Source organism: Astatotilapia calliptera, chromosome 23 (genome assembly GCF_900246225.1).
Source record: "Astatotilapia calliptera chromosome 23, fAstCal1.2, whole genome shotgun sequence".
NCBI lineage: Eukaryota > Metazoa > Chordata > Actinopteri > Cichliformes > Cichlidae > Astatotilapia > Astatotilapia calliptera.
Window position 1 is genome coordinate 38,662,116 of NC_039323.1, and position 23,368 is coordinate 38,685,483.

General features: G+C 40.8%; 1 protein-coding gene and 4 non-coding genes across 5 annotated transcripts; all 5 read right to left on the minus strand.

Annotated features, from left to right (window-relative positions):
- Nucleotides 1-5,829: 5,829 nt before the first annotated feature.
- LOC113015998 (copper-transporting ATPase 2-like) lies at nucleotides 5,830-17,980 on the minus strand. Its single transcript, XM_026158436.1, has 10 exons — nucleotides 17,967-17,980; nucleotides 16,060-16,250; nucleotides 14,096-14,676; nucleotides 11,564-11,785; nucleotides 11,324-11,487; nucleotides 11,092-11,253; nucleotides 10,910-11,002; nucleotides 6,661-6,760; nucleotides 6,389-6,444; nucleotides 5,830-6,221 (listed from the first exon to the last, which is right to left on the minus strand). The coding sequence occupies exons 1-7, from the start codon at nucleotides 17,976-17,978 to the stop codon at nucleotides 10,934-10,936; spliced, it is 1,401 nt and encodes a 466-aa protein (XP_026014221.1). The 5' UTR covers nucleotides 17,979-17,980; the 3' UTR covers nucleotides 5,830-6,221; nucleotides 6,389-6,444; nucleotides 6,661-6,760; nucleotides 10,910-10,933.
- A 3,010-nt stretch (nucleotides 17,981-20,990) lies between these two features.
- On the minus strand, nucleotides 20,991-21,062 carry trnam-cau (transfer RNA methionine (anticodon CAU)). Its single transcript has one exon. It is a non-coding gene; the product is annotated as a tRNA-Met (tRNA).
- A 6-nt stretch (nucleotides 21,063-21,068) lies between these two features.
- On the minus strand, nucleotides 21,069-21,141 carry trnar-ccu (transfer RNA arginine (anticodon CCU)). The gene has a single exon. It is a non-coding gene; the product is annotated as a tRNA-Arg (tRNA).
- Nucleotides 21,142-21,830: 689 nt separating this feature from the next.
- On the minus strand, nucleotides 21,831-21,902 carry trnam-cau (transfer RNA methionine (anticodon CAU)). The gene has a single exon. It is a non-coding gene; the product is annotated as a tRNA-Met (tRNA).
- A 6-nt stretch (nucleotides 21,903-21,908) lies between these two features.
- Nucleotides 21,909-21,981, minus strand: trnar-ccu (transfer RNA arginine (anticodon CCU)). The gene has a single exon. It is a non-coding gene; the product is annotated as a tRNA-Arg (tRNA).
- Nucleotides 21,982-23,368: the final 1,387 nt, after the last annotated feature.

The following is a 23,368-nucleotide window of genomic DNA, read 5'->3' on the forward strand; positions in this document are numbered from 1 at the left end:
ACAAACTGTGTCTCTTCTCAGCTCAATACAAAACACATAATATTTTCTCTGAATGAGGGACCATTCCATTTTTTAAGGAGCCGTTGGCAACTCTACTAACTAACCTTATGAATAAAATAAAGTTCACTATCAGTAACATCATAGCAACCGAACAGCTGTATAGAAACTCCTTCATGCTAGCTCACGCAGTACGAGTTATTGCAACTGACTGTAAAAAGTCAGCACAACGAAAATAAACTCCACCTAAACTTGGTTTATATCTGACCCAGATAGACTGCAGGTCATAACTTCTTACCTGAAGTTCAGTTCACCGCCTCCGGCCTCTGCTCCTCCTGCCTTTCCATCATCCACCTGCCAGCGTGTTGCATCTGCTGGCCTCCACCACTTGCTAATGTTACTGAATCTGTGGAAGCTCCGCAATAGCCACCACCAAACAATTGAATTATTTTTACACATCTCCCAGCATCTGGCCAATCCACCACCTTTCAGTGTTTATACTGTTACGGGGAAAAAATGAAAAAAAAACCCATTGGCCCATAAAAACGAAAAATCACCATCGGCCCACCGGGCAAATGCCCAGTATGCCCGATGGCCAGTCCAACTATGTCCTCTGGGCTGGAGGGTGGCGGATTAAAAGCTTTGGTGCATTACCGTGAGGCGAAGGCCATCCATCACAGCTTTTTTGGGTTAGATAAATGAAAACTATGTTTTTGTAATAATTCCTGTGACTCCTCCTGCTTTTTCAACTCAGCCCATCACACGTCTATGTCTCTCCTTGTTTCGTCTTTTATTATGAAAGGGTTGTGTTTCCATGTTCAGTGTGTTTCATTTTGCTTCCCCTGTGGTGTCAGGTTCATTTGTGTCAGCTGTGTTTCCACTTCCCCTTTTATTTTCTGTGTATTTAAGTCTGCTGTCTTCCTCTGGTCAGTGCTGGTGTGTCTGTTTTCCTCTGTTCACATTATTCCCGGTTTCAGGTTATCTCCTGATTCTGTTTAGGTCCATGTTCATGTTCATGTTTTTTCATCAGAGTTTCTCGCATGCACCTCCTCGGATTCATGTTCATGTTTTTCCTGTCATAGTTGTCATAGTCATACTGAGTTATTCCCAGTGTAGGTTTTAGTTTTAGTTGTCGCCCCTGTTTGCTGGGCCTTGTTTTGTGTTCATGTTTTTTCAACCTAATAAATGGTTTGCTTTTTGTTAAGATTCAGTTCCATCTCTCCCTTGTCTGCTTCCGGGTTCATATTGCAATCACATCTGCCACCGTGACAATAAACTTATTTTGATTTTTAACTTTCTTTATTTTTTCAACAATATTATGTATATATAAACGTTTTGCATCTTACAATATAAAGCCTGGATCCTGCACATATTGCACTTTGAACTTTAACTGTGTTGTCTGTTTATTGGAGATTGTACTACTTGAATTCATTATCCTGGTGATATAACACATTAATTCTCCATTTGGAATCAATATAGTATATAATACAGTATCTGTCTATCCATCTATATAGCTATTGAATTGAACTGGAGTGAATGGAAGAGAATTAAATAATGGATTTCATGTTCATGTTTATCTATGTTGTAACAGTGACGACTTGAGACATCTGTTTGGCACTATATGAAGAGAATTAAATAAAATTTGAATAAAAATGATATTAACTGTATTTATACATTTTCTTTTTTTGGATGAGACACTGTCAGTGTGCTGTTATATAACTCAGGTATTTTTAAGGCCCAGTGGCGTGTCCAGCGGGGTGGCCTGGGGGGGCACAGGCCACCCCCCCAACCAGACTGGCCACCCCCAAAGGCAAAACAATAAAATTCAATCAAATATCAAATGTCCGATTATGTTTTCACGGTGAAGTTCAGATATCCGAGTGTAAGTGAATGCAGCATCGGCTTCTGCGCTATGTGCATCACGTTAGCAAAGGTAGGAGAGCCAAGCACGAAAGACGGCACCGCAGGAAACAATTTTTCGGTGAAAGAAAATGAGGACAGAATAAATGTCTCGGTAAGTAATATTAAGTTTTTTGAGTTTAGTAAACTTCGGTGAAATTAGAATACCAAGGAAAAAATAACACTTATTATTGCAGCCGTCGAATATTTCAGGCAGTATGCTACTGAGGGGAGCTAATATAAGAGTTATGAGTTATAAGATATAATCTAAGTCGTAACATTGCTGTATGGAGCTGCAGATTTGGTTGCAGGTTAACATACCTGGACTGGCCATCGGGCATACCGGGCATATGCCTGGTGACTTATTTTTTTTTGTAAGGGCATGAACAATGAGAGGTGGTGGATTGGCCAGATGCAGGTCGATGTGTAAAAATAACTCAGTTGTTTGGTGGTGGCTATGGCGGGGCTTCCACAGAGGCCAGCAGGTGGATGAGGGAAGGGGAGGCAGGAGAAGGGACCCGAGGCAGCCGCCAGTCCGAGTGTCAGGTGAACTGAACTTGAGGTAAGAAGTTATGACCTGCAGTCTATCTGGGTCAGATATAAACCAAGTTTAGGTGGAGTTTATTTTCGTTGTGCTGACTTTTTACAGTCAGTTGCAATAACTCGTACTGCGTTCTAGCCAGCTTGACGGAGTTTCTATACAGCTGTTCTGTTGCTATGATGTTACTGATAGTGAACTTTATTTTATTCATAAGGTTAGTTAGTAGAGTTGCCAATGGCTCCTTAAAAAATGGAATGGTCCCTCATTCAGAGAAAATATTACATGTTTCGTATTGAGCTGAGAAGAGACGCAGTTTGTCCCGGACTTTAGCTAGAATGGGAAAAGACACAAAGCTGGAGTTATTCTGTATTTACGCTGCACAGCTGCCTCTTCTCACATTCTCTCCCCCTCCCTCTCCTGTTGAAACTGATCAATGATCAGCTGATCGGCTTTTCTCTCTTGTTTGTTTATCGCCCACTTTGCACCAGAAAGAGAAAACCAGCAGATGTCGCGCTAAACAACAGCAGCACGTTTAAGCTTGATCAGCTGTTGTTAGAATTTATTGAATATTAATTTCTAGTATCAGCTGATGTTTGCTGGAGCCACAGCTGTAAAGCTGCTGGTCATGATGTCGGTTTGGATATGTGGTGAGAGGGAAACATGAAGATGAAACCAGGAGATGTCCTTACTGAATCATCAGAGCAGAACAGTGATGGAGAAACAGGTTTACCTTTTAGGTGACATGAATGAGTTGAAGGGAAGTTATGAACTGTTTCTGAGAGACAAATAACACCAGCATCCTTTTTCTAAGTAGCTGACAGCTGGTAACTGTGCAGGGGCGGATCTAGCAAAGTGTTGCCAGGGGGCCAGGTAGGGCATTAACAGGGAGAGGGGGGCACAAAGAAATACTTTTCTTTCTTATTCTCATTTCAAATATTTAGCTTTTATTAAATAATTATCTGAATCTTGCGAACAAAGTTTTTATCTGACGTAAAATGTATAGAGATCATACATATACCAAAAAGACAGTGTACATCGCTGTCACAACAGCGTTTGTTTTCATTCAAAGGCTTTATGGCTTTAATACCTGGTGAGCTGGTCTGTAGTGAAAATGCCCAATTTTCTGTCCCAGTCCAGCCCTGCAGGTTAATACTGGCAGTGTCACCATGCCAGCTGACTGTATTTCATCATCAGCCAGTGTTGTTCTTTATACATCAATATTACCAAAGTTTACCATAAGGCAGCATAGAAAGTATTTACTTGCTTTCAGGTGTTATTCAAATGTTAGTCTTTTCAGTTGTTTCCACACTTTTTTCCTGTTTCAAAATCAAACACCAGTTTGTGAGAAGATTATCTTCTTTTTTTAATAGGCATTGGTTTTGCATTGGCATTGGCTAATTTGCCAATTGTTTGTTACAAATGTTCGTATTTTAATATTCAAAAATGTTTTTGCCCAAAACATATGTGCACTACATGTCAGTAAAAATACTATGCAAATATTGATGTCCTTGACTGCTGAATAAACACTGACTGATTGTATCTCTTGTACTTTATCAACGCAGTATCTAAAAACTTTGCACCGTAGTGGTTAAAATCTCATTCTAATAAGAGTTAAAAGTGCATTCGCTTATTAGGTTTACAGGGTTATTGAATTATGGTTAACGGTTGGTAGAATTGTTTTTAACATTATCTGACAATTACATCTGCCACCCTTCTCCAAATCTGTGCCCCTACCTGGCCCCCCCAACAAAAGATTTCTAGACACGCCACTGCTCGTTTACGGAGGGTGCAAAATGCAGCAGCTTGTGTTTTAACTGGCACTCGAAGGTTTGAGCACATCTCCCCTATTTTAGCTTCACTTCACTGGCTGCCCATTTCTTTTGGCATTCATTTTAAAATTCTTTTATTTGCCTTTAAAGCTCTCCATGACCTAGCTGCATCTTAACTCTCTGAGCTGCCACAGTCTTATAAACCCACCCGCTGTCTCAGGTCAGCTGATCAGCTGTTCCTGAATGTTCCCAGGACTGAGCGCAAACTTAGAGGACATCGTGCTTTTGCTGTAGCATCTCTGAAACTGTGACACGATCTGCCTTTAGAGATTAGACAGGCTTCTTCTCTGCCTGTTCTTAAATCACTCCTGAAAACTCATCTCTTCACCCTGACCTTTGACACCTTGTAAGATGTTGGTTTTTAGTTTGAGTTTTTTAGTTTATTTTTGCTGTTTTATCTTGTTTTTAAATATAGGGCTGTTTAAATTTTTTATGTATTATGTGTTTTATTTTCTTACTGTTAAGTTTATTCTATTGTTCTTAACTCATTTACTGTACAGCACTTTGGTTTTGTCCTGGGTTTTTTAAAGTGCTTTCTCAGTAAAGATGGATTGGATTGGACTGGAAGATAAACACTTTAGTTTGCAGTACTGTGGTGAGTTCACAGTAAAGCACTGTGTTGGACTGGCGCACAGTGATTGTGGCGTTCATGGTCAGTGTTAGGTTACCTCAAGTACAGTGGATTCATTTGCATTTAAGCTGATGATGCTTCGATTAAGTCATCAAATTTCACCTTTATATCAGCTGTATAAGACAATTCTCAGGATAGCGTTAGTGTAGGAAATGGAAAGACAACCAAGATATCTGTGAAACGTCTGCTTACATCTTGAATTCAGCTCCGGCGTATGTGGTAAGTTGTTAATGAGTGACTTTAATTTATTCTTTCTTCAGATGTGGCTATACACTCTACTGAGAATAAGCATACTGTCACGATATGAGTGGATCTTCAAAATAGACATCAAAATAGTTCATGGAGAAAATAAGTAGAAAAAGTAAAGATCTTCTTAGGAACAATACTGTTTGGATAATTATAACCATCATAAGCAACCGAATCATTTCAAGATGTATTTGCTCAAAAATTTATTACAAACACGTATTTAATTATCAACACAAGGAAAGTCAACAGTTTCTAGAACTCCAACAGGGGCAGGACTTGGAGGTACTGGGATTTCAGGAGGCAGCAGAATGGTACACTGGTCAGTGTCATTATTATTGACCGGTGATGGTGGATGGCCTTGGGGGGAGCTGAGAGGTACCTCAGACCTCTTATCTTCAGGACACGTAAAGCAAACATACTTCTTTTCAGCAGCTGGAGACTTAGAGACATCCCAAGTCATCAGCCTCATGCGTTTAGGCTGAGGCAAAGGTTCCTCTTCATCCTCCACAGAAAAAACAGCAGAATATCTGCGCTTTCTGCCCAGACCTAACTCTGCAATGGGTGGAGGTGTCGGAGGCAGAGGAGACATTAAAAAGGCCAAATCATCATCCAGGGATGAACAATCATATTTAAAATCTGGATGCATGATCTTGTCTGTGTCCTTTGACTGAAAGCTGTCATCAGCAGGTGGAGGAACTGAAGAAACTGGAACATCAGAACTCATCAGCCTCATGCGTTTAGGCATCAAATGTTCCTCTTCATCCTCCACAGAAAAAACAGCAGAATGTCTGCGCTTTCTGCAGAGACGTAACTCTGCAGTGGGTGGAGGTCTCGGAGGCAGAGGAACATCAGTAGGACACATGAAAAACGCCACTTCATCATCCAGGGATGAACGATCATTTTTCAAATCTGGGTGAATGATCTTGTTTGTGTCCTTTGAATGAAAGCTGGCATCAGCAGGTGGTGGACTTGGGAGCTCACATGCAGGTGCACTGATAGGTCTGAACATGAAAGCGGGAACTTCATTGTCCAGAGCACAACGGTCTCCACTGGATGAGTGTGGGAGCTTCTCCTTTGCCTGTGGAGGAGGCAGACTTTGAGCCAAAGGGATCTTGTGTTGCAGAGGAACATTCAAGTCATCTGACGTTTTGCTCTGTTACATATTATTGTTGTTGTTGTTGGATTTTTCTTTAAAAATTCACCCGATTTAATGTTTAGAAACAGACACAGTGAAGGGTAACTTACCACAGCTCGAGCCATTTTAGGCGTCTGTCAAGGCAAAGACGCAGGATTTGGTTTCTCTGTGTAAGATTACAGGACAGTTGTCAGTTTCATTTTCAAGTCAGTTGGATAAATTCATATCAAACTTCTCAAACTGTATCATTAAAGCATTGTTTAGGTGGACAAATATGAAAGATATGAAGATAAAAACAGTAACAGCTGGCAATCAAGGGAAAACAACCTTATGAAAAAGGTCTTAATCATTATTGTTTAAAAGTAAATCTTTCAGTCCTTACTTCAGTGATTGTTTGAAGTCTCTGTGCTTGTTGTCAGTCGCAGATTTGTGTAAAATAGTTGCAGTTTGTGAATAAAGTTTGCAGGAGCTCCAAGGTTTGTCTGTTCAGTACCAAAGTAATGAGGAGACTGAGTGCAGGTTTGGAATCCTCAGTGACAGAAGAATGCAGCAATGTTTGAATTTGAATTTGTTATTGTTTTATTAACAACAACTACCAGGATCATGCCATAGCAACACAGTGATGCCCAGTCAAATGTCAGGTACAAGGGATAGCCCACATACACACCCAACAGCACAGTAAAGCAATGGGCACCAATGCCACCAGTCAGGCCTTAACAGTGGCGTGTCTAGAAAATTTTGTTAGGGGGCCAGGTAGGGGCACAGATTTGGAGAAGGGTGCCAGATGTAATTGGCAGATAATGTTTAAAAAAAATTCTACCAACCGTTAACCATAATTCAATAACCCTATAAACCTAATAAGCGAATGCGCTTTTAACTCTTATTAGAATGAGATTTTAACCACTACGGTGCAAAGTTTTTAGATACTGCGTTGATAAAGTACAAGAGACACAATCAGTCAGTGTTTATTCAGCAGTCAAGGACATCAATATTTGCATAGTATTTTTACTGACATGTAGTGCACATATGTTTTGGGTAAAAACATTTTTTAATATTAAAATACGAACATTTTAACATACAATTGGCAAATTAGCCAATGCAAAACCAATGCCTATTAAAAAAGAAGATAATCTTCTCACAAACTGGTGTTTGATTTTGAAACAGGAAAAAAGTGTGGAAACAACTGAAAAGACTAACATTTGAATAACACCTGAAAGCAAGTAAATACTTTCTATGCTGCCTTATGGTAAACTTTGGTAATATTGATGTATAAAGAACAACACTGGCTGATGATGAAATACAGTCAGCTGGCATGGTGACACTGCCAGTATTAACCTGCAGGGCTGGACTGGGACAAAAAATTGGGCATTTTCACTACAGACCAGCCCACCAGGTATTAAAGCCATAAAGCCTTTGAATGAAAACAAACGCTGTTGTGACAGTGATGTACACTGTCTTTTTGGTATATGTATGATTTCTATACATTTTACGTCAGATAAAAAATTTGTTCGCAAGATTCAGATAATTATTTAATAAAAGCTAAATATTTGAAATGAGAATAAGAAAGAAAAGTATTTCCTTGTGACCCCCTCTCCCTGTTAATGCCCTACCTGGCCCCCTGGCAACACTTTGCTAGATCCGCCCCTGCACAGTTACCAGCTGTCAGCTACTTAGAAAAAGGATGCTGGTGTTATTTGTCTCTCAGAAACAGTTCATAACTTCCCTTCAACTCATTCCTGTCACCTAAAAGGTAAACCTGTTTCTCCATCACTGTTCAGCTCTGATGATTCAGTAAGGACATCTCCTGGTTTCATCTTCATGTTTCCCTCTCACCACATATCCAAACCGATATCATGACCAGCAGCTTTTTTACAGCTGTGGCTCCAGCAAACATCAGCTGATACTAGAAATTAATCTTAAATAAATTCTAACAACAGCTGATTAAACGTGCTGCTGTTGTTTAGCGCGACATCCGCTGGTTTCCTGTTTCTGGCGCAAAGTGGGAGATAAATAAACAAGAGAGACGATCAGCTGATCATTGATCAGTTTCATGATTAAAGTAGTAACAGACGAGGGAGGGAGGGAGGGGGGGGGATAAGAGAAGAGGCAGCTGTGCAGCGTAAAGACAGGATAACTTCAGCTTTTTGTCTTTTCCCATTCTAGCTAAAGTACGGGACAAACTGTGTCTCTTCTCAGCTCAATACGAGACCCGTAATATTTTCTCTGAATGAGGGACCATTCCACTTTTTAAGGAGCCGTTGGCAACTCTACTAACTAACCTTATGAATAAAATAAAGTTCACTATCAGTAACATCATAGCAACCGAACAGCTGTATAGAAACTCCGTCATGCTAGCTAGTACACAGTACGAGTTATTGTAACTGACTGTAAAAAGTCAGCACAACGAAAATAAACTCCACCTAAACTTGGTTTATATCTGACCCAGATAGACTGCAGGTCATAACTTCTTACCTCAAGTTCAGTTCACCTGATACTCGAACCGGCGGCCGCCTCGGGTCTCTGCTCCTCCTGCCTCCCCTTCCCTCATCCACCTGTTGCCTCTGTGGAAGCCCCGCCATAGCCACCACCAAACAACTGAGTTATTTTTACACATCGGCCAGCATCTGGCCAATCCACCACCTCTCATTGTTCATGCCGTTACAAAAAAAATAAATAAGTCATCAGCCCACTGTGCAAATGTCCGATGGCTAGTCCAGCTATGTTAACTTGTTAATCTTTCGCTGAAAAAACGTTTTCTGTGGTGCCGTCTTTCGTACTTGGCTCTCCTACCTTTGCTAACATGATGCTCATAGTGCAGAAGCCGGTGCTGCATTCACTTACCCTCAGACATCTGAGCTTCACTGTGAAGCCATAATCGTACATTTGATATTTCATTAAATTTTATTGTTTTAGCTTCGGGGTGGCACCTGGGGTGGCCAGTCTGGTTGGGGGGGTGGCCTCTGCCCCCCAAGGCCACTCCGCTGGACACGCCACTGTAAACGAGTAACGTATGAAGCACTGATCCCTATATAAAGTGCATTACAGTAATCCAGCCGAGTGCTAACAAAGGCGTGGATAACTGTCTCAAAGTGCTGCTGTGAAATAAATGTCTTTATTTTATCAGCTGCCTGAGCTGAAAGAAGCTTGATTTTACCACTGCCTTAATCTGGCTGACAAGCTTCAGGTCAGAGTTCACTTTGACCTCCAGGTTTGTCACAGCTGGTTTAACGTACTGTGTCAAGGTATCTAAATACACATTGGGGGTCTCAGTAGGGCTGCCAAGAGATTTGAACCCTGGTGGAGGAGACCTTCTCAATAAAAAAGTGTTTAAAAAAACGTTTACAGGCTGCAGTCAGTATGTGGTGCACTAAGAACAGAGTTAATGGTTTTAAATAAAACATGCAGGTTGCGACAGTTTGATGAAATAATGTCAGATAAGTGTTGTTTTTTGGTATCTTTTACAGTTTTTTGATATTGATGCCAACAGTCCTTTAGCATCTGGAATGACACTTATAGCTTGTTTCCATTCATGCTCAGCTCAACAGCACTTGCGTCTGACAGCCTTCAGCCAGGGGTCAGATTTAGTTTTAGGCTGCCTGGTTCTTAACGGAGCCACAGTGTCCAAAGCAATCTGGTAGGTGGAATAAAACCATGAGCTCAGTTCCTCAGTCTGGCTGCACAAAAGCTCCGGGATTTTACAGTTCTGGTTAAAAACTGTTAAAAACTGCTCAGCAGTGGGGTCAAAAATACGACAGCGGCGAGCAGCAGCGCGGTTTAACTGAGGTACGGGCAAGAGGAACTTGAAGCATCACAGGACTGTGGTCAGAAAACACAGCATCACAAATCTCTACGTTAAAAACAGAAACAAACAGAAGAACCATGAGATAAAACAAGATCAAGTGTGTGTCCATGTTCATGTATGGGACTGACTGAATAGCACAAAGTTAGAATGCTTAGTCCGTTTTTTAGGCTATTTCACAATATGAAAATAAATAACTTATTAAAACAGATCATATACACATTCAATAACTAAGTGAAAATGATTGTTTTTGTTTTTTTATTTGCTAATAAAAGTGTCAGTGCAGTCAACCATCGTTTTTGTCCTCGTGCATTAGTTTTGATTTAGTTATCAAGTAAAATTTAATAGTAATTTTTTACTTTGATTTTTGGGATGTAGGATGATCATTTTCATTTCTGTCTAACGCTGTGACATCTTCTTGTTCCAGCATGATTTCTTTCTCATTGACATTTGATGGGTTTTCAAGGTGTTCCATTAACATTACATCTTATTTATTATAATTTTATATGTGCGTGACTTGGAGCATGAACCAGAAATATGCAAGCCTCGTGGAGGTTTTTTGTCTCTAAATGATCGAAATTAAAAATCTCGGTATCATCGGGACCTCATCCATCTAGTCGAGGAGCTGACCGCGGTCTAGACCACACTAAGCAGCAGCAGTGTACTCCTAGTATGTACAGTGCATCACTATGAGACATAAATGCACACTTAGTGTGATGTATTCTTAACAACTTTGAATGATGGGGTATGAAGTGAGAGGCATTTAATGAACTGGAAGTGCTTCTCTGAGCCCTCACACACCCAAGACAGATTAGGAAGAGAGGGGAACCACCTTGCTGCATGAGTAGCTACGCGGTCAGGTTGACTTCCACATGGTTTGCTGGGGACGCTGCCATGTAGCCAGCCTGGCCTCAAATCCAAGACCCTGAAATGAGGAGAAACTCCAAGGTGTGAAATTGCATGTGTAAAAAATTGTAGGTTTAAGATAGCTTTTAAAAGTCCTGTGATAAACACCTGGATGAGCTTGATAATATCCCGAGGTCCGAGCACCTCTGGGTCAAACTCAACCTGAGCTTTGTTGGTTGCCAGTGCGACCGAAGCCATGAGGATCCCTCTGGTTAAGTTGAGCTTGGACTCGATGTTGTGGACACATGATGCGCACGTCATGCCTGTTATCTGCATGTGAAATACATGTGATGTGGAATTTGCACAAAATTCTGCATTATATGGTGTCCCGCAGACTTACAGTGAGGTCCAGCTTTCCATGTGCTACTGCATTATCCTCAATCACTTTGGCACCAAAGCCCAAGTCTTTGATGAGCTCAGTCACTGCAGTAGCATCCAGGACATGTGAATCATACTTCACCTCTGCCTTACCGGCCATTAGCGACACCAACACTGAGAAGATTCCTGGTTAACAAACACAGTACACTTTATCAACAATCTTCATCTCAGTTCAAATGCCTCATCCCTGGAAGTCGCTCACCTCTGTGTTTGAGCAGGTTCCTCTCGATGTTGGACACACAGGAGGCACAGGTCATCCCCGTAACGCAGATGAAGCATTTCTGTGCTTTTATCTCAGGCGAACTTGCAGATGGTACCTGTGAACCCGTCCCATTGCTGACTACAGGCCTGTTTGTCGACATGTCAGAAAGTCCAAAGCTTACAGGCTGGGACTTTTCATGACTCTGAACACTCTTTATAGGTTCTGAAAGGACAAAAAAATATGGAGGCGCCATATAAGTTTGTAGCTCTACAGATTTATGAGGCTCAACTTAGAATCTTCAATCACCATAGTCCAACTAGAAATTTTAAAAACTCATCCTATTCTCTTCCTGAAGGGAGGGAGGATATAATCTCTTTCATTCATTTTTTTTGTCTGTTTGTTAGCAGTGTGGCAACCAGAGTTTTCGAATTTTGTGTGATGGTAGATAGCAATAACCAATAGATACCAATAACAGCTCAAGGTGATTAAATTTTCAAGAAAATCGGTCAAAGTCAAGGTCATACCAGATGTGAAAGTTAGTAAAATCTTTATATCACCCATAATTTTTCAGATTTCACAGCAATATACTAGGCCCTGTGGGACATGAGTACCTAGGTTGGCTAAGTATTTAACATTGACATTTATTGTTTAAGGTCAAAGTTGACCTTGGAAAAAACACTTCAAGGAATAATATCAAGTAATATATCCTGTGAAAAGGCCTGGAGAGGCATCACAGTGACGCCATAAAGTTTTGCAAAATCACGCATGCATGAATATATCTTAAAATGTCAAACTTTCACAACTTATAGAAGACAAGGGTAAAGATATAAAACTTTAGTATGTAATGCTTCAAGGTCAACGGTCAGGTTCACACAAATTAGGAAAAAGCCTTATTTTCCATGGGTCATCTCCAAACTTTAAAGCAATAGGAACATAAGTTACTTGTTTGCTTGAACTCTTTAAAACATTGTATGCCTTCACAGTGAAACAAATGGATTAATGGATTGGATAACATGGTAGGAACTAACAACTCGGTCGTCAGAGAACATCTGCAGGTGGCATGATTCCCTGTTGTACTGGAAATATAAGGCGCACAAAGTAAACAGGAATGATTTTTGATTGTTTAATTCTCATATAGCTTCAAAGCACAGAATTGGAAACGAGCATGAATGGCATTTCTAAAGCAAGCTGGATTTATTTTATTTTTTTTACTTTAAGTCCGCAATCTTCTCCCACACCTTCTGCTAAACAGATAATGCAGAAGAGAAAATAACCAAGCATTTGCTTAGTTTGAGAAATTTGGATAGACTTTTTTACAGCTCACTGGCATATGATATACAACCACATGATATATAACTTCTATCCCAATAAGAGGCCAATAGAGGCCAATAAAACCTGACACTGAGAGCTGAGCAAGATAAAGAGAAATTAAAGAATTTGTTCATAATCTGCCTGCATTAATCCCTCATCTTGGCAGGCTGTTTCTGCAATTAAAGCCCTGGTAAGGATCAGAGTTTCACTGAGGAGTACAGTTGTCTGGTTCCCAGAGTAACCGTTGAGTTTCTGGTTTACTCTAAACAACATACCTCTTCTAAGAAACCCTTTAGATAGCATGTACACGATTTTACGGTTAATGGCAGACATTTCCTAAATGAAAGCAAACCCCTCCAAGGACATCAAACAATGAGTGCTTTTATACCTCGGGTGTAAAAACTAGTTCAAAGATACTTGAGTTCCCAACTCACTCCTTGCCTGACAGAAATACCAGATGAAGAGATGAGGTGCCACTGAGGCATGAGAGTTGTTTTTCATGTTCATCCCATTGGTCTGTGTATGCCTTTAATAATAATAATAATAATAATAATAATAATAATAATTATTATTATTATTATTATTATTATTATTATTATTATTATTATATTGCATAAAATGTAGACTTTTACTTTTTACCTCTTGTTTCTGTCTTGCCCTGACACCTGAGATCAGCCAATACAGCAGTGGGCCATAACAAATTAAAAATTGGTCAGATGATCCAGCTGTGCTACTGTTCTTGCATCTCTGGTGAGAGGCACTGAGACCAGATGAGAGGATTTGGGGAAATGATGTACAAACTCAGAAATGGAAAGATAGGGATAGGGAAAAAATGCACCAACCTGTGCCAAATTCTACCCAAAATAAATTAAAATGCACAACTTCTTGTCCAAGCCTGATCAGCTGGAGTCAAGCTAACACCTGCTACCATGTGAACTAATGGGTAAGGTATCTAGTTCCTGAGTGTTTGTGTCCCTTTATGTTGGAGAAGTTTTGGGATCTTTAGGTTGTGATCTGGACCAAGTGCTGCGGAGCTCAAGTAAGATGTTAAAGAAAAACAGGATGGCAAAAACAAATGCTAACTGTTCCCTGGATGTTCAGTCAGTTGTCACCCTCACTATTTATTAAGATTTGACACACTGAAAAAGAAAACTGAAATAATCCTAAAATAATATATTTTTTAAAAGCTTCATTAAGCAAACATTTATTTTTGTTACCTACCTTTAAGTGAGGCGTCAAAGCCCATGTCCTCAATAGCTGCCCTGAGCTGCTCTGGCTCTGTTAAATAGGGATCAAAGGTTATTGTTCCCTTTTCCGCCTCCAGGGACACCGCTATGAACCGCACTCCAGTCATCTGAGAGATCCTCTCTTCTATTGTCTGCACACAAGAGCTGCAAGTCATCCCTCCAATCAAAATGGTTACAGTCTGGGTGGAGGCATCCACCTCCTTTTTCTGCCAGAAACTTAAATCTTCTACTGATGGGTCCTCAGATAACAAAGCAGTATCAAAGCCCATGTCCTCAATTTTGTCTCTCAGCTCTTCATGTGTGACTAGAAGAGGCTGAAAAACAATCAGCGCTGCTTTGTCCTGAAGAGACACCTGAATATGTGAAACCCCCTGCAGCTCCCCGATCTGTCCCTGAATGGACTGCACACAGGACTGGCAGTGCATACCATCCACCCTGATCTGCACCACAGACTCCACGCTGTATCCCAAGGTCTGTAGTTCCAGGGCGATCTCTTTGGTTGGAATAACTGAAGCATCATAGTCCACCTTGGCCAAACTGTTGGGTACAGACCATGTGACAGTAGAGCTGGGCGATAGAACGATAACGATATGTATCGCGATATAACTTTTACTCGATAGAGAAATTAAGCTATCGCGATAGACCTCGCCGCTCTTGTCCTCTTAAAAAAAAAAAAAAAAAAAAAAAAAAAAAAAGGTCAGCCGATCCAAATTCAGCGCAGAGCCGAACCAATCACAGCCGCAGCGTCACGTCGCGTGACTTGCTACGTACAGCACAAGTGCCAAGTCGCACGTGTGTTTGTTTGGGAAGCAGCCAGCGGGTAATGGAGCCAGCGCATAATGGAGGAAAATCAACCGAGCGTGACCGAAGAGAAAACAGATGATGGTTCCAATGCCGGAGAGATTGTCGAACGGAAGAGCCAAAGAAGTTCCGTAGTGTGAAGGTATTTCGGCTATTTCAAGTCTGACAAAAAACAGAGTAGCGTGCACTGTAAATTGTGCTGAAAGCAAGTCTGGAAATACAATAAACTGGTGCATGCGTCACACTGTGCGCCGCGTTATTGTTTCGGTGAAATGAATTTCTACAATACTGTTAATTCTACTCTCTGCAGTGTTTAAATGCTTACATATACACACAGTTACTGTCCGTCCACACATACGACTCGGTTCTGCTTCTATGCCGCAGCTTTGTTTACTTTTTCCCACCGAGGCTTCTAGACTTCTGATTGGCCAACATTTCTGCACGGTTAGGAATCTAGCGCCACCTGCTGCTTTGGCATGTTCATAGCAGCATTTTCCTTCATTTCTGCCTTTATGTGTGGACGGGATTATTTTTTAAAACGAAAACAGAAAATCTCCGTTTTCAAAAATACCCGTGTACGTGTGGACGTAGCCTCAGTCTCTGACTGGAAGCGCTAATTCGTCATTCGGCTTTTGTCAGACTAAAGTAACTGTTAAAACTGTTTGAAAAGCTAAGCTATACAACAAGGAGAGATTGAGAATTTCCTTTTAGTTCTCAGTTTATTTGATATTGACAAAAGTTAGTCAGTTTTGTCTGTTCTTCTGTAAAACAAACTAAGATTTATTTTTAGAATTAATATTTTGTTTCTAAGTGGAATTGACAATTTAGTCTGTTTCGTTTGTTCTATTTTGAAACTTAAACGCTTTAGCGGCTGCCTTTTGTGTAGTTTGCAATATTTGCCTTTATTTATCTGAAAAAGTCTCATGTTCCTTAAGTACATCTACCCTGTTGAACTTATTATGGGAAATAAATATTTAAAAACAAGCTGCTGATTATTTCACATTTTACTTGTGAGCAACGGCACATTTAAATCTTACAAATATAGTTATTTGGCTTATATCGTGATAGATATCGTTATCGCCTGAAATGAAAAAAACATATCGTGATATGAAAAAATCTCATATCGCCCAGCTCTATGTGACAGCAATTATTCCATTCAGGCTGCAGATTCTGGTTTGGATGATGTGGACCTCATGCTCAGAGGTGATCCGCTGAAGTTTAAAAGATGCTCTTGAGGCAGCTTTAGGTGGAGGGCAGAGCTCAGTTTGGCTCCCATACTCGTAGGCCAGGTTTTCAAAGCCTTGTTTCTCAATGTCATGGTCATTCTCCTGGAAGGACAACAGAAGAGCATATCAATTCAGCATTTTTTTTATTTTTGGAAATGTAGGGAAAATAATTATTACAATTTATCTTAAAATTACAATATCTTAGGTCATATTTTAAGAATAAAGGCCGTCTTTACAGAATGCTATTATTAAGATATGTAGTAAGACAGAAGGATAAGATCCAGAAACCATAGTGTAAGGTAATTCTATCAGGCTTCTGCTATTTGACGTCTGTGAGCATCAGAACTGGAACATCACAGCAACTCTGACCTAAATTATTCAGATGACACAAAGCTCTACATATAAGCGTCACCACACATTTAAAAGCCCCTAAAAAGTGCTTTGCACATATCAGTTATATATATATATATATATATATATATATATATATATATATATATTAGGGGGTGCAACGATACACAAAAGTCACGGTTCGGTTCGGTTCGATACTTTGGTGTCACGGTTCGATATTTTTTCGATACAAAAAAATGTTCATGCATTTTTAATTTGTCATTTATTAAAATTATAAATATATATTTTAACTCAAAAGTACAGTTTTTAAATTTAACCCTAACCCTTGTGCGTGTTTTTTATTTTGACAGCGAATGCGCACCTGCGGACCACTTATGTGCAGCCCTGGTTATTTAGCTCGTCATATTGCAGCCACAGAAATTATTTTGTCCATGAAACCATAAAGCTGCACTTTCTTTTTGCCTTATAGTCTGATTTGTCATAACTTCTCCGTTTTGTGGTAAGCTTTTCTTTGGCTGTCACTTCTTCACCCTGACCTGTCTTGTTTGGCTCAGCAGAACTGAAATGCTTTTACACGCTCACTCACATAAGCTCAGCGATTCTCTGCGCGATCAACCTCTCACATGTTTAAGCTTGCTGCGGGAGATTTCACTTGTCATGTTTGCATAGTAAGCTAACGATTAATAAGACGATGTCAGAGGAATTGGTGCACAAATTATCATCACTCACAGATCAGTGCTGTCGCTCTCTATACACAGTTCGCACGATTGCAAAGTGAAAGCAAAAAAACAAGCGCAAATTCAAACGCGATTTCAATATGTCACATATTGACAGTGGCTCACCGATGCCAATGACATAATTACCCAGCTACATTTCTGAAAGAATGCAAAAGCATTGACATATATTTTTCCTTCCTACAATAGCCCGATGGGCAGGGAAGAGAAAGATTTTGGTAGCCCGACTGAAAAAATCGCTAGCCCCAGGATGTCAGGCTAGCGATATTGCAAGCCCTGTATCTGATTGAGGAATCACTCATCTTTGGAAAAGAGAGTTTATTACAGAGAAATGTCTCTTTCCAAAATAAAAGCTATACTATCCGCTTCTTCTGGGCTATATTCTCAGCAGCATAAGGAGAATCATGTGCTAACAGCTGTCTAAATGACTCGGCTAAAGTTAGTAGCATGCTTGTTGTTTTTGTCTTTGCACTAGGATGATGTCGGCGTAAATGTGCAGTCATATTCGTTGTGTTCCCACTAGTGCTTTCAGGTTAATCTCGTTGAAATGACCTTAACACCACAACACGGCAAATCTCCGTTAACGAGCTACCGCCGATCGCCCCGTGCATGGGGCTAGACGGCCAACACGTTAACGAGCTAACTGCGCTAACACACTAGTTCCCACCCATGTAATTGAGCATTGCATGGCACATCCAACATACTGTTTTACTTTAGTCCATGACTCGCTTACCTTCAGGGTCATACGTCACATGAAAACCAAAATAATTCCAAACGCCAGATCTGAATGAGGGTGGGGGAGGTCCATGTGTCTTGCTAGCTTGCCCTGCGCTCTTCCTTCTGACGATGCTGTCTGTGTGGAGCACTCAGTGGATCTGCGCTCGACAGTGCAGCCTAGGCGGAGTAGTCGAACGCAGATTCACTGAGCGCTCCACACAGACAGCATCGTCAGAAGGAAAGTTGATAAAATAAATTACAAATGTTGTATTGTTCGATACATATGCGTACCGAACCGAAAGCACTGTATCGAACGGTTCAATATCGATACGAATATCGTTGCACCCCTAATATATATATATATATATATATATATATATGTATATATATATATATACTATCCATGGACCACTTCTACTTTTAATGCTACTGCAAATAACCACAAACCCACAATCCCTGGCTTACTTTGTCCATTAGATCACTGGGGCCACACATTAAGCCACATTGCTGGGCATTGTTCAGTACACAGCTTATACATTGCAGAATGTGGGGAAATACCAACTGTTTTCCAACTGTCATGAGATTCTTGTTGGAACTTGTCTTGTTGTTCTTTCTCGGGATATAGATTTTCTCAGATAAAGTGAACTCATCAAGTATTTAATAAGTATTAACCACATTATATTAAGCTGCATTTTGCATTTGGTTTGTTGACATGCCACATTTATGTTGAATTCCTTGGTGCTTCATGTTGCATATTCATGTTGCTGTTGTGACTGTATTAGTGGCTCAAGAACAAAGACTTCACAAGACCTCAAATACACTTGTAAGTATGACAACCCTGTTTCTGCTAGTCTTTTAAGTCCTCAGCTGAGAAACAACATGAATTTTTACTTAGCTTTACAGTTCCTAAAGCCAGCCACTGTTTAATCCTATGAAAAGCCCCTGTCTGACCCCAGTAAGCTAACAGAAATTATTTACAGGGTAAGACCCTAAAAGCAAAGTTTTATTTATATGAGTTTGACTAAAAGCCTTGGACCCTGACCTGGTGTATTTTGTACTTTTTTAACTACAATCTTAACATTGTAGTGAAAACCAACAACCACAGAATTAATTTGTAGTCCTATTGTTAGTCCTATTGTTGGTACCTCTCAAGTGCAATCTAAGACATTTATGGATTGAAAAATGAGATGCTAGATAGATGGCTCAAACACTACTGGACACTTTAAATCCACTATAAGGCTGTCATGTCAGGAGACCACATGATTGGCCCTTCACCTAAGCCTCCCAGCATGACTCTGCTTAAAGACATCTCATTGAACTGAGGGGAAAAGTCAACCCTTATAAAAAAGAAAATTAAGCAGAGTTGCACTTGCATTAACATAATTTTATCCATTTCATCACAAACACAATGCACAACAATTTCTATTACAACACAACAGATGTCTCTGATTTAGAGAATAATCAGTGGGAATCTGTGCATTGAGTTCAACTTCTATTTTGTGTTAAAGCAAAAGCAAACACTGCAATGTTGACTCATGATCAAACTGCAGCAGCACTGAAATAAATCACACAGGAGAAATTTTACAAATTTCACACCATCTTTTACATTTCCAGTGTTCTCATACCAGTCCATTACTGTATACATGCTGCAAAAAATATACAAGTGCATTTGTATCACAGTCTACTTAAGCTCAATGCAAAGCTCACTGCCTGGTAAATATAGAGAATTTAACTGACTAAACTGACATGTTGTCATCCTTTTCACATGCTACATAACTACTCTTTGTAAATAGGCCTACATACTAACTGCATCATACGGAAGACTATTTGAACGTTGACACTGAGGATTGGAAAATGTTATTCCCATGTTAACCTTGATGCTGTGATATTTAAATGAGAAGTTAATAAACAATAATCAGATGTAAGTACATTCAAGCAGAAATAAGAACCTCCAAGTACCTGTTAAACTGTGTTATTTGTCAAATGACAATTTTTAAAAAATCTTTAATCAAAAATAAATAAATAGGTGATTCTACCCTTTGGAAAAAGGCAAGCTTTTTACCCTTATTTAAGTGAATAAGCTTAAATAAACTAACATTCCAAAATGCACAATCTGCTGCCTACCTGCATCATGAGCACCTGCGTCACGCCGTAACTGCATGTTATGTAAATATGTTCTTTCAGGTGTCATGGTCTTATACCAGAGTTGTTTTTTTGGGGGGGTTTTTTAACAGGCACTATTGACTCGGTAGATGTTGCACCAATCAGATCCATCAACTGAGGTAATCTACCTGTTAACATCAGGCTCATGTCATTGATTGGTTTTAGGTTTAGTATTAAGGTACGGGGACTGGAAATGTTTGTTAGTGCAGTAATCAAAAGGGCCAGTTTAGTAGAAAGTGATTAATATATTGCAGTTATTAACAAGAATGCAAGAGGAGCATTGGTTTCTTTTTTTTTTCTTTTTTTTTAGTAATTTAATTAATACTTTAGTTTGAAATTCATAAAGCTCATGTCCATCAAACATATAACACCATTACCATTTGAGAAATGAAAAACGCTACATTGTTGCCATTAAGCATGACAAGTATCTAGCTGACAGGATAAAGGTATGTTTATTTATCTACAGTTGTGTTATTTTAATTACTTTTAGTTCCACTAAAAGAGGGGGAGTAGCAGGAGCATGTGTGACGTGCTCAAACACAGCTGGATCAAATGCTTGAATTAGCTCTTCAGCATGGAATCAAGTTTGGCAAAGGCCTGATAGCAAGCCATTCATTTGATTCAGGTGTGTCAGAACAAGGATGCATCTAAAAGCTAAATTAAAAAAAGTAGTTCTCCAGGACTGGACTTGGAGTCACTGTGCTAGGCTCTATGTAGACATAAGGAGTCGCCTTTGGTGATCGGGCGCAGTTATCGTACATGACTGACTCACTCGGTGCCTGTACTACAGGGTAACTTGTCTGCGTTTTTGGGGAACAGGACCTGACTGTCGTCTGTTTTTGGACACAGTTCAGAGAATCGGGCCATCCAAAACACATAGCAGAGGATGGTTTCGATCCATCGACCTCTGGGTTATGGGCCCAGCACGCTTCCGCTGCGCCACTCTGCTGGACAGCACCCCAGATGGGACTCGAACCCACAATCCCTGGCTTAGGAGGCCAGTGCCTTATCCATTAGGCCACCGGGGCAGATGAGCGCTTGACTTCCTTTCTTTGGAGGTTGTTTCGGGGGTTCGAGTGAGAGCCATGGTTTCAAGCTGGTTTTTAGTTCAAAGATGAAGCTGTATTTAAGAACATTTGAGAAACGCTGAGAAAATAAATTACACTCTGTATACACTCTGGGCAACTCAGTGTCCAGAACTCTGGCCAGCCAACACGCTGTGCTTATTGCTCCACTTTATTTGGGGGCGTTTATGTTGTCTGTTGAGACTTGTGAAACCACATGAAGACCAGAGAGTACCAACGATTTGAATCACTGAATCTAGTTCCACTAAAAGAGGGGGAGTAGCAGGAGCATGTGTGACGTGCTCAAACACAGCTGGATCAAATGCCTGAATTAGCTCTTCAGCATGGCATCAAGTTTGGCAAAGGCCTGACAACAAGCCATTCATTTGATTCAGGTGTGTCAGAACAAGGATGCGTCTAAAAGCTAAAGAAAAAAAGAACAGTGCCTCTCCAGGACTGGACTTGGAATCCCTGTGCTAGGCTCTATGTACACATAAGAAGTCGCCTTTGGTGATCGGGGGCAGTTATCGTACATGACTGACTCACTCGGTGCCTGTACTACAGGGTTACTTGTCTGCATTTTTGGGGGGAACAGGACCTGAGTGTTGTCTGTTTTTGGACACAGTTCAGAGAATCGGGCCATCCAAAACACATAGCAGAGGATGGTTTCTATCCATCGACCTCTGGGTTATGGGCCCAGCACGCTTCCGCTGCGCCACTCTGCTGGACAGCACCCCAGATGGGACTCGAACCCACAATCCCTGGCTTAGGAGGCCAGTGCCTTATCCATTAGGCCACCGGGGTATATGATTCCTTAACTTCCTTTCTTTGGAGGTTGTTTCGGGGTTCGAGTGAGAGCCATGGTTTCAAGCTGGTTTTTAGTTCAAAGATGAAGCTGTATTTAAGAACATTTGAGAAACGCTGAGAAAATAAATTACACTCTGGGCAACTCAGTGTCCAGAACGCTGGCCAGCCAACACGCTGTGCTTATTGCTCCACTTTATTTGGGGATGTTTATGTTGTCTGTTGAGACTTGTGAAACCACATGAAGACCAGAGAGTACCAACGATTTGAATCACTGAATCTAGTTCCACTAAAAGAGGGGGAGTAGCAGGAGCATGTGTGACATGCTCAAACACAGCTGGATCAAATGCCTGAATTAGCTCTTCAGCATGGCATCAAGTTTGGCAAAGGCCTGACAACAAGCCATTCATTTGATTCAGGTGGTTAACAGGCTTTCAAGATGGCGGCGCACGTAGTTGCAGCAGCTCAGTGTTCTACCGATCGATGCTATGTTTGGATAATTTTGTACGCCTTATGTTTGTTTTTGTGTTCTACCAGCCAAGCGAATAACATCTGTAGCCGACATGATCTCCTCAAGATTGGAGTAAGCTACCGCGAGAGCGTGACTAGCAAATTTGTCCGCTTACACAAGATACCGGTGGAAATAGCGAGGAGTCCGGGCTCCCCATGGATTGTTATCCCTTCGGGGTGGAGGCGCAGGTGGCGTCGAGAGAGAAGGAGACGGCGAGGCTGCAGGGCCGGCGCGCTAGCCAGGCTACGGAGGCAGCCACTCAAACCACCGCTCCCCAGCCTATTCATCACAAATGCCAGATCCCTCGCGAACAAGTTGGATGAATTGAGATTGCAAATAGCAGCGAATAACTTCATCAAAGACTCATGCATCCTTCTTATCACTGAATCCTGGCTACATCAATCCATTCCAGACTCTGCTATTGAGCTAGCAGGCTATACCACACAGCGACATGACCGAACAGTGCACTCCGGTAAGCGCAAAGGAGGGGGGCTCTGTATGTATGTGAACAACAGCTGGTGTACCAACACAGTGATAATAGACCGTCACTGTTCACCGGACATTGAATATCTGACTGTTAAATGCAGGCCCATCTACCTACCTAGGGAGTTCACCGTTGTCATAATAACAGCTGTTTACATACCACCAGATGCTAATGCTAACTCTGCGATCGCACTCCTGCATACAAACATCAATAATAAACAGAGCACTTACCCTGACGCTGTACATATCGTAGCAGGGGACTTCAATCACGCAGACTTAAAAAGAGCAATCCCCAAATTCCACCAGCACGTCAAGTGTGCCACTAGGGGTGACAAGATTCTGGACAAAGTTTATTCCAACATCAAAATGGGCTACAGGGCCAGACCTTTGCCA

Bases quoted from the DNA above. Each gene is read 5' to 3' on its own strand.
- LOC113015998 (XM_026158436.1), bottom strand. The intron at 11,786-14,095 runs GTAGGTAACAAA...TTGTCCTTTCAG, and splicing joins CTTTGACGCCTCACTTAAAG to AACCTATAAAGAGTGTTCAG. The intron at 11,003-11,091 runs GTGTTTATCACA...TCCTCATTTCAG, and splicing joins ATATTATCAAGCTCATCCAG to GGTCTTGGATTTGAGGCCAG.